Source organism: Crocodylus porosus, unplaced genomic scaffold (assembly GCF_001723895.1).
Source record: "Crocodylus porosus isolate Cpor-Errol unplaced genomic scaffold, CroPor_comp1, whole genome shotgun sequence".
Taxonomy (NCBI): domain Eukaryota; kingdom Metazoa; phylum Chordata; order Crocodylia; family Crocodylidae; genus Crocodylus; species Crocodylus porosus.
This window is the reverse complement of record NW_017728950.1, coordinates 71,272,964-71,286,300: the sequence shown is the minus strand read 5'-3', so window position 1 is coordinate 71,286,300 and position 13,337 is coordinate 71,272,964. Positions and strand designations below refer to the sequence as shown.

The following is a 13,337-nucleotide window of genomic DNA, read 5'->3' as shown; positions in this document are numbered from 1 at the left end:
CGCGTCCCCACACTGCCGGCCCATGTTCATCTTGTCCACATCCCTCCTGGAGTGCGGCGCCCAGAACTGGACGCAGTACTCCAGCTGTGGCCTGACCAGTGCCGCATAGAGGGGGAGAATCACCGCCTTGGACATGCTCGTGATGCACCTGTGGATGCATGACAAGGTGCAGTTGGCCTTCCTGACTGCATCCCCACACTGCCAGCCCATGTTCATCTTGGAGTCAGTGATGACTCCAAGATCCTTTTCTGCCTCTGTATGGACAAGAAGGGAGTTCCCCAGCCTGTAGGTATGGTGCTGGTTGTTCCTCCCCAGGTGCATCACCTTGCACTTGTCGGTGTTGAATCCCATCCTATTCTCATCTGCCCACCCCTAACTACTACCAAAGTAATAGTCAGGGAGCCAGCAGTTCTCATGGCCTCCAGCCCACCAAGATGGTGGCTGCCCCTTCCTTCCTCCATCTCTGATTGGCTGTGGGGGCTGCCTGTTGTGTGGCCCTGTCTCTTTCTGCCAATCAGCAGAGAGTGGTGGCGGGTACCACAATTGGCCTGCAAAATTGCCATCCTGCCTTCTTGATTTCGATAGGTCCCTACTTATAACTTTCAGGCACTGGATGCTCTTAATGCCTGGTAAAGTTAGTAAGGTTGTCACCTGGCACTTAAATCCATTCCTTACCGATCAGTTGCTGTTCTTCTGTCTATGAATGAGAAATTGTAATATGGTGATACAATGTGCTGCTTGTAATCATGAATGTCAAACTACTGATAGGGTCAGTAGTATTTACATCATAGTTTATCTCTGCTCAGTGCCAAAAGAAGGCTGTTAACCTTGCTTTCTTTGGTGTTTTTATGCCATGACCTGGCCAGGGACCAAACAGGGCAGGGTGTAAGATATGATAGGTCAGGTGTTTGTGGATCTTATTTGCTACCATCTGTTTGGTAATCTTGCCTGAAGATAAAAAGTTGAGGCTGTATAGAAATGATTGAGGTAACTAGAACTGAGCTGGTGTATTCAGGGCACTGGTAGAATATTTGCTTTTCAGGGAAGCATTGGCTAATTCTGCTAACAGTGGTCTAAGGCCTGTTCTCTGTAGAGGTGTGTAGCATTTGAAATTTTTGGGTTTATCTTGTGATTCATGTGTAGGTGTGTGAGCACCTAATAACACTAACGTATTGAACAGCTCTCCACAGCACTCTTACAAGGGTCTCACAGCACCCTGGTTTACTTCAGTGCTGAAAATCACATTGCCAACAGCTGAGTGGAAGGGAGCGGTAGCTGTACAAGCAAGTGTTGATATCATGATGGTATTTTTTTTATATGCTTTTTTTTTTTTTTTTTTTTTTACAAATTATAGGTAACTGAACTGGAAGTCCTTTCATATCTCTTTGAGGGGGGACCCATCAGTCTTCCACAGTTGACTGAAACTCAAGTTTCCTGCTTATCTGTCAACTCATCCAAATAGACTTGAGCTTCAAAACTGATGTTAAGGTCATTTTCTAGTTTATACTTTATTGCTTTCCTTCCTTTGGCTTCATTTACCATGATGAGAACAAAGCTACAATCTGATGTCTTTTCCATAAAACTCTTAAAGCTTGCAGATTATTCATGACTGTTTTGCCAATTTCACTTACCTGTTTGTCACAAGAAGAACCTGTTAGATGTGCAGTGTGACACATGAGGACTGCTGTCATCAGTAGTGTAACTGAGAAGGTGCAGCCAGTCAGCAGCCTCACATGCTGCTTCTGGGGGCACCATAATAGCTGCTGCCACAGCTGGTGACTTGCCATGCCATGACTGCCAGCAGCGCAGCAAGCCTCTGGTGCTGCTCCAAGCAGAGCTTCCCTGTCCTCTGGGAGCTGCCCTGTTATACCTCTGGCTTTCAGAGCAGGTAATAATGATCTTAGGCTGCAAAAGCAAGAAGAAATGACCAGCTTTGCAGTGACCTGGTCATTTATGGTCCTTTACAGGTTATCTGCATTGTAAGACTATTAAATGGTGTTTCAGGCTTTGCATTTTCTTATAGCCAGCTACCTGCTACTCCTCCATCTTCTATTATTGACTCTTCATATTTTATTAACTGAATGAAGTGTTACATTCCCTAGCAAAGTAGATGAGTTCAGTTTAGCTATTCCTCAAACTCTGAACAGCAGTCAAGTTCATAAAGTCCAGAGTGAAATGATGACATTTCTATAGTATTTCCTTAATGCAGATACCCAGGAACTCAGTCGCTCAATACTTTTGTTTGTAGGGAAGTAGTAGTATTCTTATTTTATAGATAGCATTCAAAGGCACAGAAACAAATTTCCTGATTGAGTGAAGTTACGAAAGCAGTAGATAGCTTTTAAGTATCTGTGTTGCACCACTGATTACTTGGGCATTGTTAGGACTTTTGCTGAAATGGGACACTAGACGATTCAGAGGTTAAACTACATCTATTGCAGAGCATGTGACTTGGCTTTCAGCCCAAAGAGCATCTTCCCCTGTAGAGTAGATACCTCTTCTATTTCAAAAAATCCTTTCCCCCAACTATCTTTTTTTGTTCGCAGTTGCTATTCTTGTTTTGTCGAAGGAAGGTAAGTTTCATTCCATGCAGTTTACTGTATGGGAGATCTTTCAAACAAGACCTTTAAAAACTCTGATTCTGCTTTGCATAGGCATCCCATTGCCCTTTATATACAAGAGCAAGGGTTTTCCTGGTGCATTGGCCATCAGTTTCTTCAACCTCCACTGTGCTGTGTACTCCCCGATAGTTTTCCACTTGGCTGCTGCCTTCTGTCTGAGAGATGGCTATGTTTCAGCACTGAAATGATTGTGCATATAAAATGTGCATATAGAATTTGTATAGTATTAGTGCATATAAAATCGATGGTTTAGCTCCTTAGGTATTGTCAAAATGTAAGACATATTCTTATGACCAGCTTTTCTGGCTTGAGTTCAATAGCAAGGTCATGCATGAATTCAGCAATTTTGCGATGCATAGGGTAAGATCTCAGTAAAGAGAAAAGGTTTAATCGTTTAATAAGGGAGTACTTGCAGTGTTGGAGAAAAATAACAAAATTCTGCTCCTTTAGTTTATGTGGGGAAAACAAGCAGAGCTTTCTGCTGAGAACATAAAACGCTGGTGACATATATATATAAGTAAATAATTATTAAATAAATAATTTTTAAAAGAGTTAAATAACTAGCCAATGTGCTGAGGTGATCTCTCGCTGTGGAAGGTGAATGCCGTGTAAGGGATTTTGCATCGTCCCAGGAACAACACAGAAAAGAAATCATATATCTTGGACATATTTCTTTTCCTGGTCTTACTGCCACTTCATCCCCTGAGGCAGTAACCCCCAATTTCTTACCAGCTCAGATGTGGGATCTCCATCTACTCCCCACTCACCTGTTTTGGGGTAGATGGCAAATACTGGTTGTATCATGCTGGGAGGCAGGAAGCATCCTGCTCTTCCTTAATTTTCTGTGTGGCCTAGATGTAGCCCTAAGTGACTGACAGGTATTTTAAGGGAAAATCCTGGCATGTCTGAATACTGTGGTGACTGATGGTTTAATTGAAAATATTTGTGAATTCTGAAAGGTTAATGAGTTTGAATACAAACTATCATTCATGTAAAAGCTGATGCACAGAATTCACTATTTGGTATAATTAAAAGTTCTTCTGTACTAGATACATTGAGATTCATTACTTTCTTTTGGTGGTGGGTACTTAGTCATCTGTAAAATTGTGTCCTGTGTATTATGTTTGTTTTGTATACCAGTGCAGGAAAATGTGAACTAGTTAAGTTTAGGAAAACAAATATACATTTTTAATTCTTTTTCTGAAGCTTAAAAAAAGATAAATATGCCATTGATTTTTACTGGTGGCCTGTGTTTTCAGACAGAAAAGAAGAAAGAAATATGAAAATATTTAACATTTGGTTGGAAATTTTATGCAAATATTTTTCAATTTTTGGGGAGGGGGGAAATGCTTTCTAAAACCAAATTACAAAGTAATTGTAATTTTTAATTAAATATTTTGGTGCTTTTTTTTAACTACCTTTGTATAAGAAGAATTAAAAATGTGCACACAGATTCAGAATGAACGTGCATAGGAGCAGAGTTACAAACGAATTGTCAAGATGTTTCAAATCTTCAGCTGGAATTAGAGAGGCATCTGTTCAAGGGAACTGTAGTATACTGTATTTCACATGTTTGAAGACAGATGTTTAGATGAGCACTTTTCTTCAGCTTCTGTTCAGGTCAGGGGAAACAGTAAATTATAGGATCGTAACTTTCTCCTGAATTTATATGTTGCTTCTGTTACCTCTGGATCATCAGAGAAGGTCATGTCAAGGAGTACATGGAGATTTGGCATGTTTGATTATATTTATGTGGCTTTTGAGAAATGAATTCTAAATGTGATTACAAGAACATATAATTATTGATATTAATTTTACATTGTGAACTCCATGAGCTGTACCTGTGTTATAAAAGAATTAGGATTCAAGTACATCCTATTCTTGTCAGATAATTATTTTTGCATCAAAACACTGTACATCCCATATAACAGTTTTAGTGGCTGTAGAAAAGTTTTTATTGTTTCATATTAGTTGCTTCAGTAAGTTTTATGGTTTAAAGTAGGCCATTTAGATGCCAAAACTGTAATGACTTAAAGGGAGGGACGAGGGGCAGGGAAAAGAGAGAAAACAGACAGAGAATAGGGCTCTCACTATTTATTAAGGAAATTTATTTTGTATTTAATTTTCACACTTTTGTCCATTCAGGGACTTTTAAATATTTGCTCCACTTTCAATCAAGATAGTTATAGAGCAACAAAAATCATATTAGTAAAAAAAAAAACCCCCAGAGCCTAACAGATTCTCCTACTACTCCTATATTTATGTTTATATAAATCTTGGAGTGACTTAATTTGGTGCCAGAAAGCTTCTAATCAATTTAAATATCTTTATAGGACAAATAGGCTTTTAGTAATAAAACTGTACAATAAAATATGTTGTTAGTTTTCTTTTTATCTCTGCTTCCAGAAAATCAGCCTTATGCTTTATGTCAGTGACAATAAGAAGTTGTCTTCCCAGTTTTCAAAAGGAAGCAGTACACTCAGGGATATTTGGAGCAATTATTCTTTAACAGAGGAATGTTGAAAACAGCTAGGGTTAGTGCCAACAGTTTAATCTTGTCACGGATTGAGGACCTCAAAACTGTGTCATCTGAATTTTATTTTAGGAAAATAGAAACTGCATTTCTTGTTTGAGTTTGTCTTGTCTGAGACTTTTGGATAAACAGGTGTATTAAAGGTACTGCTGTTGACTAGGATTAGAGATCATTGGTCTATTTGCTTGAATATACCACATGCAAAATCACCACTCAGCCCTCCTCTCTTCCTTTTACATACCTCTACTGGAATGTGTAAGAAACATGTGTTAATTTTCTTGCTGCCCCAGAAATGTTGCTGCTGATGCTATTGCTGTTGACCTTAAGTGGTCTCCATGTGATATATGCTAGGATAGGTTTGAGCTAGCTTGATTAATGTTGTTTGTCCAGAGTCCTGGCCACTTTTTTTGGTTCCAAAATTACCTAGATTCATAGATTGATATGAATCTAGGTAATTGGGTAAACTTCCCACTTTACTCCACCTTTGGGCTCAGATATCATTAATTGACTCTGTCAGAGCAGACCTATTAGTTGGCTAGCTTTTCAGTGAACTACCTCTAGGATGTGTTTCAGTCCTTACCAGAAAATAAAGTTTCCCAAATTTTCTCTCAGACTTGTTCTTGCTCCCAGACTGATTTGCACACTGAAAAGGATTATTGAAAGTTACAGGATTAGATACTGCTTGTTTGCCCCAAAGCAGTCAAACCACATCTTATTTTCACAGGTTGTTGTTGCAGATTAAGGATTTTTTGTATCACTGAGACCTTCAGTTCAGTAAGAGGGAACAGATTTTCTCTTTTGGAAATCCACCTGAGCTCCAATAGTATTGAGTTTAAAAATGGATTAGTGAGCTGTGACTGGATATTGATTACATCAGTTAGACGTGATAAAAAAAGCACCAAAAAACAAACACAACCATTGTGGCAGTACTGACTCACAAAGCAAGGGTCCCATAGTCATGTCTGTCTTTATAATACACCTCCAGGACTTCTCTAAATTGAACGAAGGTCACTTTTCAGGGAACTCCACATAGTCTTCTGTTGAGCTTTTATTTGTTTGTGGTGTGTTTGGAGCAAGTAGGGAGGAGGCATGCATCCTCTTTATTGAGGGATTAAAACTTTGAGTTATGCTGTATGCTAGAAGCCCTTATACATTTACAGGCAAGATTCTGTGGCATAGCAAGCATTCAGTATGCACAAAGCTACATAAAACTAGATCTGCGCGTTGATGTTTGCTGCTAGTGTTGCTTTACAGACACTTGAGCCTCATTTTTGAGGCATACCTTTAAAGCTCCTGGTAGGAATGGCTGTCTCCTGGTCGATGTATGTTTTAAAGATTTTGGTTGTATGTATACTTCCAGAAATCCCTTGCTGGCTGATTAGCTGCCTGCAGCTGTGCTCAAATGGCTTGTTTTCCCACAAGGCATGAGACAGCTGAATGGTAGAGCTGCAACCAGCTGGCTGCCTTACAAGAGAGCTCAGGTCCAATGATGATCTGTTTCTGATGGTAGTACTGAACTTGAGGTCTGGTAAGGCAAGTCCCCTAGGGTAAAATGGTAAAAAGGAGGCAGGGTTCCTAAAGACATGCCTCTCCTCTTGCTGCTGTGTGTAGTACAACCAATAGGAGGTGATTACACTGATCAGTTCTTTTATAATGTGAAAGGTTCTGAGAGCAAGGAATCATAGAAAATTAGGGTTGGAAGGGACCTCAGGAGGTCATCTAGTCCAACCCCCTCCTCAAAGCAGGTCCATTCCCAACTAGATCATCCCAGCCTAAGCTTTGTCTAGCCGGGTCTTCAAAACCTCCGAGGATGGAGATTTCACAACCTTTCTGGGTAACCTGTACCAGTGTTTTACTACCCTTCTTGTGAGAGTTTTTCCTAATATCTAACCTAAACTTCCCTTCCAGGAACTTGAGACAGTTGCTGCCTATTCTGTTATCTGCTACCACTTAAAACAGTCTAGCTCCATCCTCTTTGGAACCACCCTTCATTTTGCTGAAAGCTGCTATTAAACCCCCCCCAGTCTTCTCTTCTCTTGGCTAACTAAGCCCAGTTGCCTCAGCCTCTCCTCAGAAGTCATGTGCACCAGCCCTCTAAACATTTTTGTTGCCCTCCGCTGGACTCCCTCTAATTTGTCTACATCCTCTCTGTAGTGAAGACCCAAAAACTGGATGCAGTACACCAGATGTGGCCTCACCAGTGCCATAGAGAGGTGAAGAATAATTTCCCTCAGACTGCTGGCGATGCTTCTACTAATGCAGCCCAGTGTGCTGTAGCCTTCTTGGCAACAAGGGCAGATTGTTGGCTCATATTCAACTTATTGTCCACTGTAACCCCCAGACCCTTTTCTGCAAAGCTGCTGCCCAGCCAGTCAGCCCCCAGCCTGTACTGAAGCATGGGATTATTCCATCCTATGTGCAGGACTTTGCATTCGTCCTTATTGAACTTTTTGAGATTTCTTTTGGTCCAGTCCTCCAATTTGTCTGGGTCTCTTTGAAGCCTAATCCTACCCTCCAGTGTGTCTAGTACTCCCCCAGCTTGGTGTCATTAGCAACCTTGCTAAAGGTGCACTCCATCCTATCTTCCAGGTCATTGCTGAATCCCTTAGAACTCTCACAGGTGGGTGCCTTGCACCCAATCACGTAGTTCTGTCCTAGGGCATCTTAGTTTTACTTGGAAGGATAAAGAAAAGGAAGTCACAGCAGTAGCCACTGTATTGCAAGATGTTCTTTCCGTTGTCCCTGGTATTTGAAGGGGGGAGGTTGCATAACATTGCCAATATTTAAATATTTAGGGTTAGTCTGAACAGATGATCAGCAGAAGGTATTACTGTAATTAATTTTAGACAACTAGTCATTATTGTGTCCACTGTGTGGTGGGCCAGCAGGGGGCACTCTGGCGTTGAGCCACCCACTTCCCTGCGCCTGACCACCTTCCAGGCTCCGAGTGCCTCCCTAGGGGTGCCTTGCGTCTGGCTGACCCCTTCCTGGAGCACACTCGCTAGCCTGGGGGTAACGTAAGCTGCCACTGCCCTGAGAAGGGACTCTCTCGGCCCTGTGCCCCCGGGGAAACACAGGCCTAATAGTCCTACGGGTACTCGACCCAGTACAGGCACTTGGGGCACTTCCCCAAATCAGGGGCCAAAAAGGAAAATCTCCTTTAGTCCGCAGACCTAAGGGGCCTCTTAGGCATAGTTTAGACCCACCCCTCAATAAGTCTCCTACACCGGTCACAAAGGAGAACTTCATTGATTACAGGGGTAGGGTGAAAATAGGGTACGATATCATGGAAATCCCATAGAGCAAAATAGTTTGGCTGAGGTATACGCATCTGAGTTACTGTCAGCTATATATCTAACCAGATCTCAAGTAGCCTACTCACAAGCATCATCCAGAGGCTGTTGGAGATTTCCTCTGGAGGCAGGCCGTTCCTAGCTCATGAGTAATGGGGGAGAGAGCCAGTTTCAGATGGTAAAGCTCCTCTCTAAGCCTGAGTCCCCCTCCTCCTCCTGGGTAGTCTTAACTTATATAGCCCCTGTGACCTCATTCACTTGGTCCAGTGGAGGCCAACTCCAGTTGGCTGTCGGCCAACCAATTTGAAATACATCACTAGTTGCCGGGCAGACTCTAGCCCACCAGGTAGAAGCCCCTCACCCAGGTATGTGATGCCAGTCAGTAGGCAGAGGGAGCAGGTTTCCCCACTCTCTCAGGAATGTATCCAGCTCAGGTTACCTAAAGAGATAGGGTAAGGTGTCTCCTCTGCTGGGCCCATCCTAATCAAATTGTCACAGGGCAGAGATTTTGGGGAGAAACAAAGGTGGCTTCCTGCTACACTCTGTACAACTGTAATAGGATGCATCTTATATAGTGGTTTTCAACATTGCTTCAGGAAAGTCGTGTCCTTTTTTGTTTTCTACTTTCCTAGGGGAAAATCAACTCTCGTTTGTCAGTTATCTGGTCTTACTTCCTCAGAGGTCACACCTTCCTTTTCCTCTCACTTTGCTTCCTTTCTGGCAGCAAACGAAATGCCAAGAGTGGCTGACCATAGTGATACTACATCCTCAGTGAGAAACTAAATAAAATATGAAACAGTGTCACATCTTACTCTAACACACTTTTAAAAATATTGCAGGTACCTTTTGTATCTTCAGCTAAAAAGGGACATTTTCCATGGTCGTTTGCTGTGTTCTTTTTCTGATGCTGCCTACCTGGGTGCCTGTATTGTCCAAGGTAAGTGCAGCCAAGAGTATGTTGGGAAGATTTTTCCGTATCTGGAGAGAGATGTTTTTATATAAACAGCAAAAAGTTAGGGACAATATTTCAAAGCATTTCTGCATACAAGTATAATCAGTTCTATAGGAACTAAAGAGCAGAGAAAATGTGTTAGACGCTAGGGCTGTGCGAAGCGTTGGTCCCTGGTTTGATTTGGCAGAGATTCAGCAGCCAAATCTCTGAATCGAATCAGGAGACCCTTTAATCTCTCCGAATCGAATCGGAACCCTTCAAATCAGTTCAGTGATTCAGACACAGACACAGCTTTAAATCTTTTTTCTACATAGCTCAAGGTACCAGGGGGGCTTGTGAACGGTGAGATGGTGGAGTGGATGGAATGTCCCACAGGAGCATGGGGGGCTCCCCACTTCCAGCTCCACTTCCAGGTCTATTGGGGAGCATGCCAGGGGGCCCCCGGATTGACGACTGGTGCCTCCTGGGTCTAGGGGGCACCTGGAGTCCGAACCGGGGGCAGAGCCTGTGCGCTCAGTGGTGGACACATAATCAGCATCGAATCAGTGCTGGTTCTCTGAATCAGCATTGAATCTTCAAATTCAGATTGGGCTGAACTGAATCAGGGACAGTGATCTGAATCAATGTATCTAATCACTGTCCCTTATTTGGGCCAAATCTGAATTGAATACGGTCCATTTTGCACACCCCTGTTAGACACTAAGTTCAGATGGCATTTCTCTGACACAAGAAGCCTGAGTGATGGATCCCAAAGCAGAGGTTGAAAAGTACAGTTGTGATGATGATCACCTCACTCTCCAGGAGCACTGTCTTTATTTTCCTTTTCCCTTGGCAGCCAATCAAAGGTAGGCTTAGAAAAATTAGTAAAGCTAAGGAGTACCGCATGATATAGTAGCTTGTTTGGGATTGTTAACCCAGTAATGAGCATGAAGGAAACAGAAGGTGACAGTGGCATACCAGTAGTATTGGAGGGTGATTCAGTTTACAATTACTGAAATAGGATCCCTGTGTTGGCCCCCCTGGCCTGTCCTTAAAGTCCAAATTTTGAGGAAAACTGGAGGTCCTTCAGACTATGTCTGTTTTTGGTTGTTACATTTCAAGAAAGATATGGCAAAACTGGAAAGGCTTTGGAAAAAGCAAAAAAAATTATTAGAGGTCTAGAAAACATGACATAATGAAAGACAGTTGGAAGAAATGGTTTATGTAATTCAGGAAAGAGAAGACTGAAGGGTGGTTTGCTAATAGTCTTCAAATACAAAAAGGGTTGTTATAAAGAAGATGGCAATTGGTTTGTTTTCTGTATCCACTAGGAACAGGAGAAGAAATAATGAGCATACATTGCAACAAGAAAAATGCAGGTTGCATATTGGGAAGAACTTTCCAAGTATAAGGCTAGTTAAACACTGCAGCAGATTGCCTAGGGAGGTGGTGGGATTTTCAAAGGAGCTGTGTGTCCAGAAGCTCCTGTGAAAGTCAAATGCTAGTGCTAATTCTGTGTTGCTGTGTCAAGAAGAATGACACTGAATATTTCAGTGCTGAAGGAAAAAGAAGAGGTTGTTACAAACGGTGTGGTCAGTTTATTAACTGCTTATTACCAGAATAATGAATGGTGGTAGAAGATCTTTTTTAACCATTTTCTTTTTTTCAGAACTTGTTACCAACCAAATAACAATTTTGAATTACTTCTGTAATTAATTCAGTGCAAATGGCACTTTGTGCCCAAAAGCTTGTCTAAATGTCTCCCAACTATGCAGTTCATCTAAGAAAAGATCTCACCTACAAAAATCCAAACTTCACTTCAAAACTCATTTACTGGGTGGGAAGCAGTTTGTGTAGTAGTAACTTTTACTACACTGAGTGGAACAAACCTTCCATGTAATTTTATATCCTAGTTTCATCATGAATACAACAAGCTGGCTTTTCTTTAGAAATATGGTTTTCTGAGCTCTTGCTAAATGTGGCAAATTTCTCAATGATACCTGGAAATCTCTCTCTTGGATGAAATGCATTTGCTGTCTATGTTTTACTTCATTAGTTTTTGTATTTTAATTCATTCTTTTATTTTGTTTTGCATTTTGACCTGTCTAGCTGAGCTTGGCGATTATGATCCTGATGAACACCCAGAAAATTACATCAGTGATTTTAAGATTTTCCCCAAGCAATCACAAAAGCTGGAAAGAAAAATAGCTGAAATGCATAAAAATGAATTCAGGTAATTTAGAGTGCTGCCTGTGAAAGAGGCAGCAATCAATTAATTTGGGTCTGTTTTCATATAGACTACATTAAGTTATTATCCTCTGCACTTTTAATATGTATTTTAGATATTCTTCTTGTACAAAGTACTGTACACTTGTCATTTTAAAGATGTTAAGAGGACTATAAAAACCATTTTAATCATAATTAACTCTTACATGCATGCATCAAACTGGTACTGTGGCATGTCTGGGCATGAAATGTATGGCTATATCAGTGGGAGTCGCTTACCCTATGAGAGCTGTTGTGAGCAATGCAAGGGTGTGTCTTTCCCATGACTCTGATCTTTATGTAAGCACTTTGATAACCATCCAGAGCTTCTTATACTGATATTTATAAACTTAGTTACTGCTATTGTAGTTTAAGTCTTACCTAATGTTGTTTTGTTGGTATCTTTAGCTGTTGATATAATTTACTATGCATAGCATATATGGGAGAACGATGGTAAATGATGGTAAGATATATTGATGTATATTGAGAGAACTTTTTTAGAAGGGTGAACGGGCTACATTCAGGGCACTTTTGCCCCCCCACAGGCTTCCTTTTTCCTGCCTTTACAGATGGGACAGAGAAGATTAGATCAAATAAAAATTGTTCTCTTGATTCCATTTAATATGCTTCAGAGGTGAAGCTGCCTGTTTCTTTTGAGAAGATCTGCTTTGTGCAAGCGCACCCCCTTCAGGACTGCCTAGGAATAATACAGACAGTAGCAATCAACATGGACAGTAGTAGTAAAGGCAATCCTGCAACCCTCTTAAAGGAAAAAGATACAGTGCACAATTTGGTAGGCAATCACAGGAAAATGATTAATTGCATAATGCAGTGTTAACATTCCTTGGGAATTGTCCTTGCTGATGACACATCAGATTATATTATATGAGGTATATAGGTGAAATTTCACAAGTTCAGAAAGCAACCCCCATTTCCACAAACCAGAATGAAAAGGAATATGGTCGTTTGAACAGAACAGTGTAATCTGCATGCCATGCTGCAGAGGAGGGAGAATGATTGTTACTGAAAGACATAAAGGAACTCAGCTCACTTTTGCTTTGTATTTCTACAATTAAGTAATTACTATTTTTGATAGACATACAGTGTATCTTATTATGCAGAAATATTACTTGGTTATTACTGCGGGGACTGAAAACCAGAATTCTTTTCTAAATCCCTTCTTTGAAGGATTTAAATAAAGTTTAAATATCATTGCTCTGATAGACAGGTCAAGATGTGTATCAGGAGTTTTGTTTATCCATGAACACAGCCTTAGGGACAGTATGAAAATAGAACACTCCACTGTCACAGGGATAGCTGGTATGTTCAGTACTCCTAGTAAAAAAATGTTGTACCTTAGCTCAAAGGAAGGCTGCAATTGTTGCTGAGCCTTCCTTTTTTTCTGTTCCGGGAGTCTATACATTTCTTTTGTCAACACTATCCCTTAAACAACATAAAGATTTTATGTGATTAATAAAACAGTCTAGAGTCATGCTAAGTCTCATATTAGACCAGCTAATTGTGTGAGTTCGATGCCAAATTATATAAGGACTGAATTAAGCACAGGCTCAGACCTGGATGTTCAATTTAAAACTTTTATTGTTTCACAAAGTCATAAACTAAAGGAGGTCTGTTGGTTCACGAGGTTCCCAAATCAAGCCCTTGCTCTCTAACCCGGAGGCTAGGTGCGGCTG

At 41.0% G+C, this 13,337-nt stretch overlaps 1 protein-coding gene across 1 annotated transcript in view; it reads left to right on the top strand.

The window, feature by feature from the left end:
• Positions 1 to 13,337, top strand: part of FRMD3 (FERM domain containing 3) — an 81,032-nt gene that overhangs the window by 4,622 nt on the left and 63,073 nt on the right. Inside the window, exons 2-4 of the mRNA XM_019555326.1 lie at positions 1,355 to 1,488; positions 9,287 to 9,384; positions 11,488 to 11,611. Of these exons, the coding sequence (XP_019410871.1) occupies positions 1,481 to 1,488; positions 9,287 to 9,384; positions 11,488 to 11,611 (230 nt within the window). The 5' untranslated portion in view covers positions 1,355 to 1,480. The remainder of the gene's footprint in view (positions 1 to 1,354; positions 1,489 to 9,286; positions 9,385 to 11,487; positions 11,612 to 13,337) is intronic.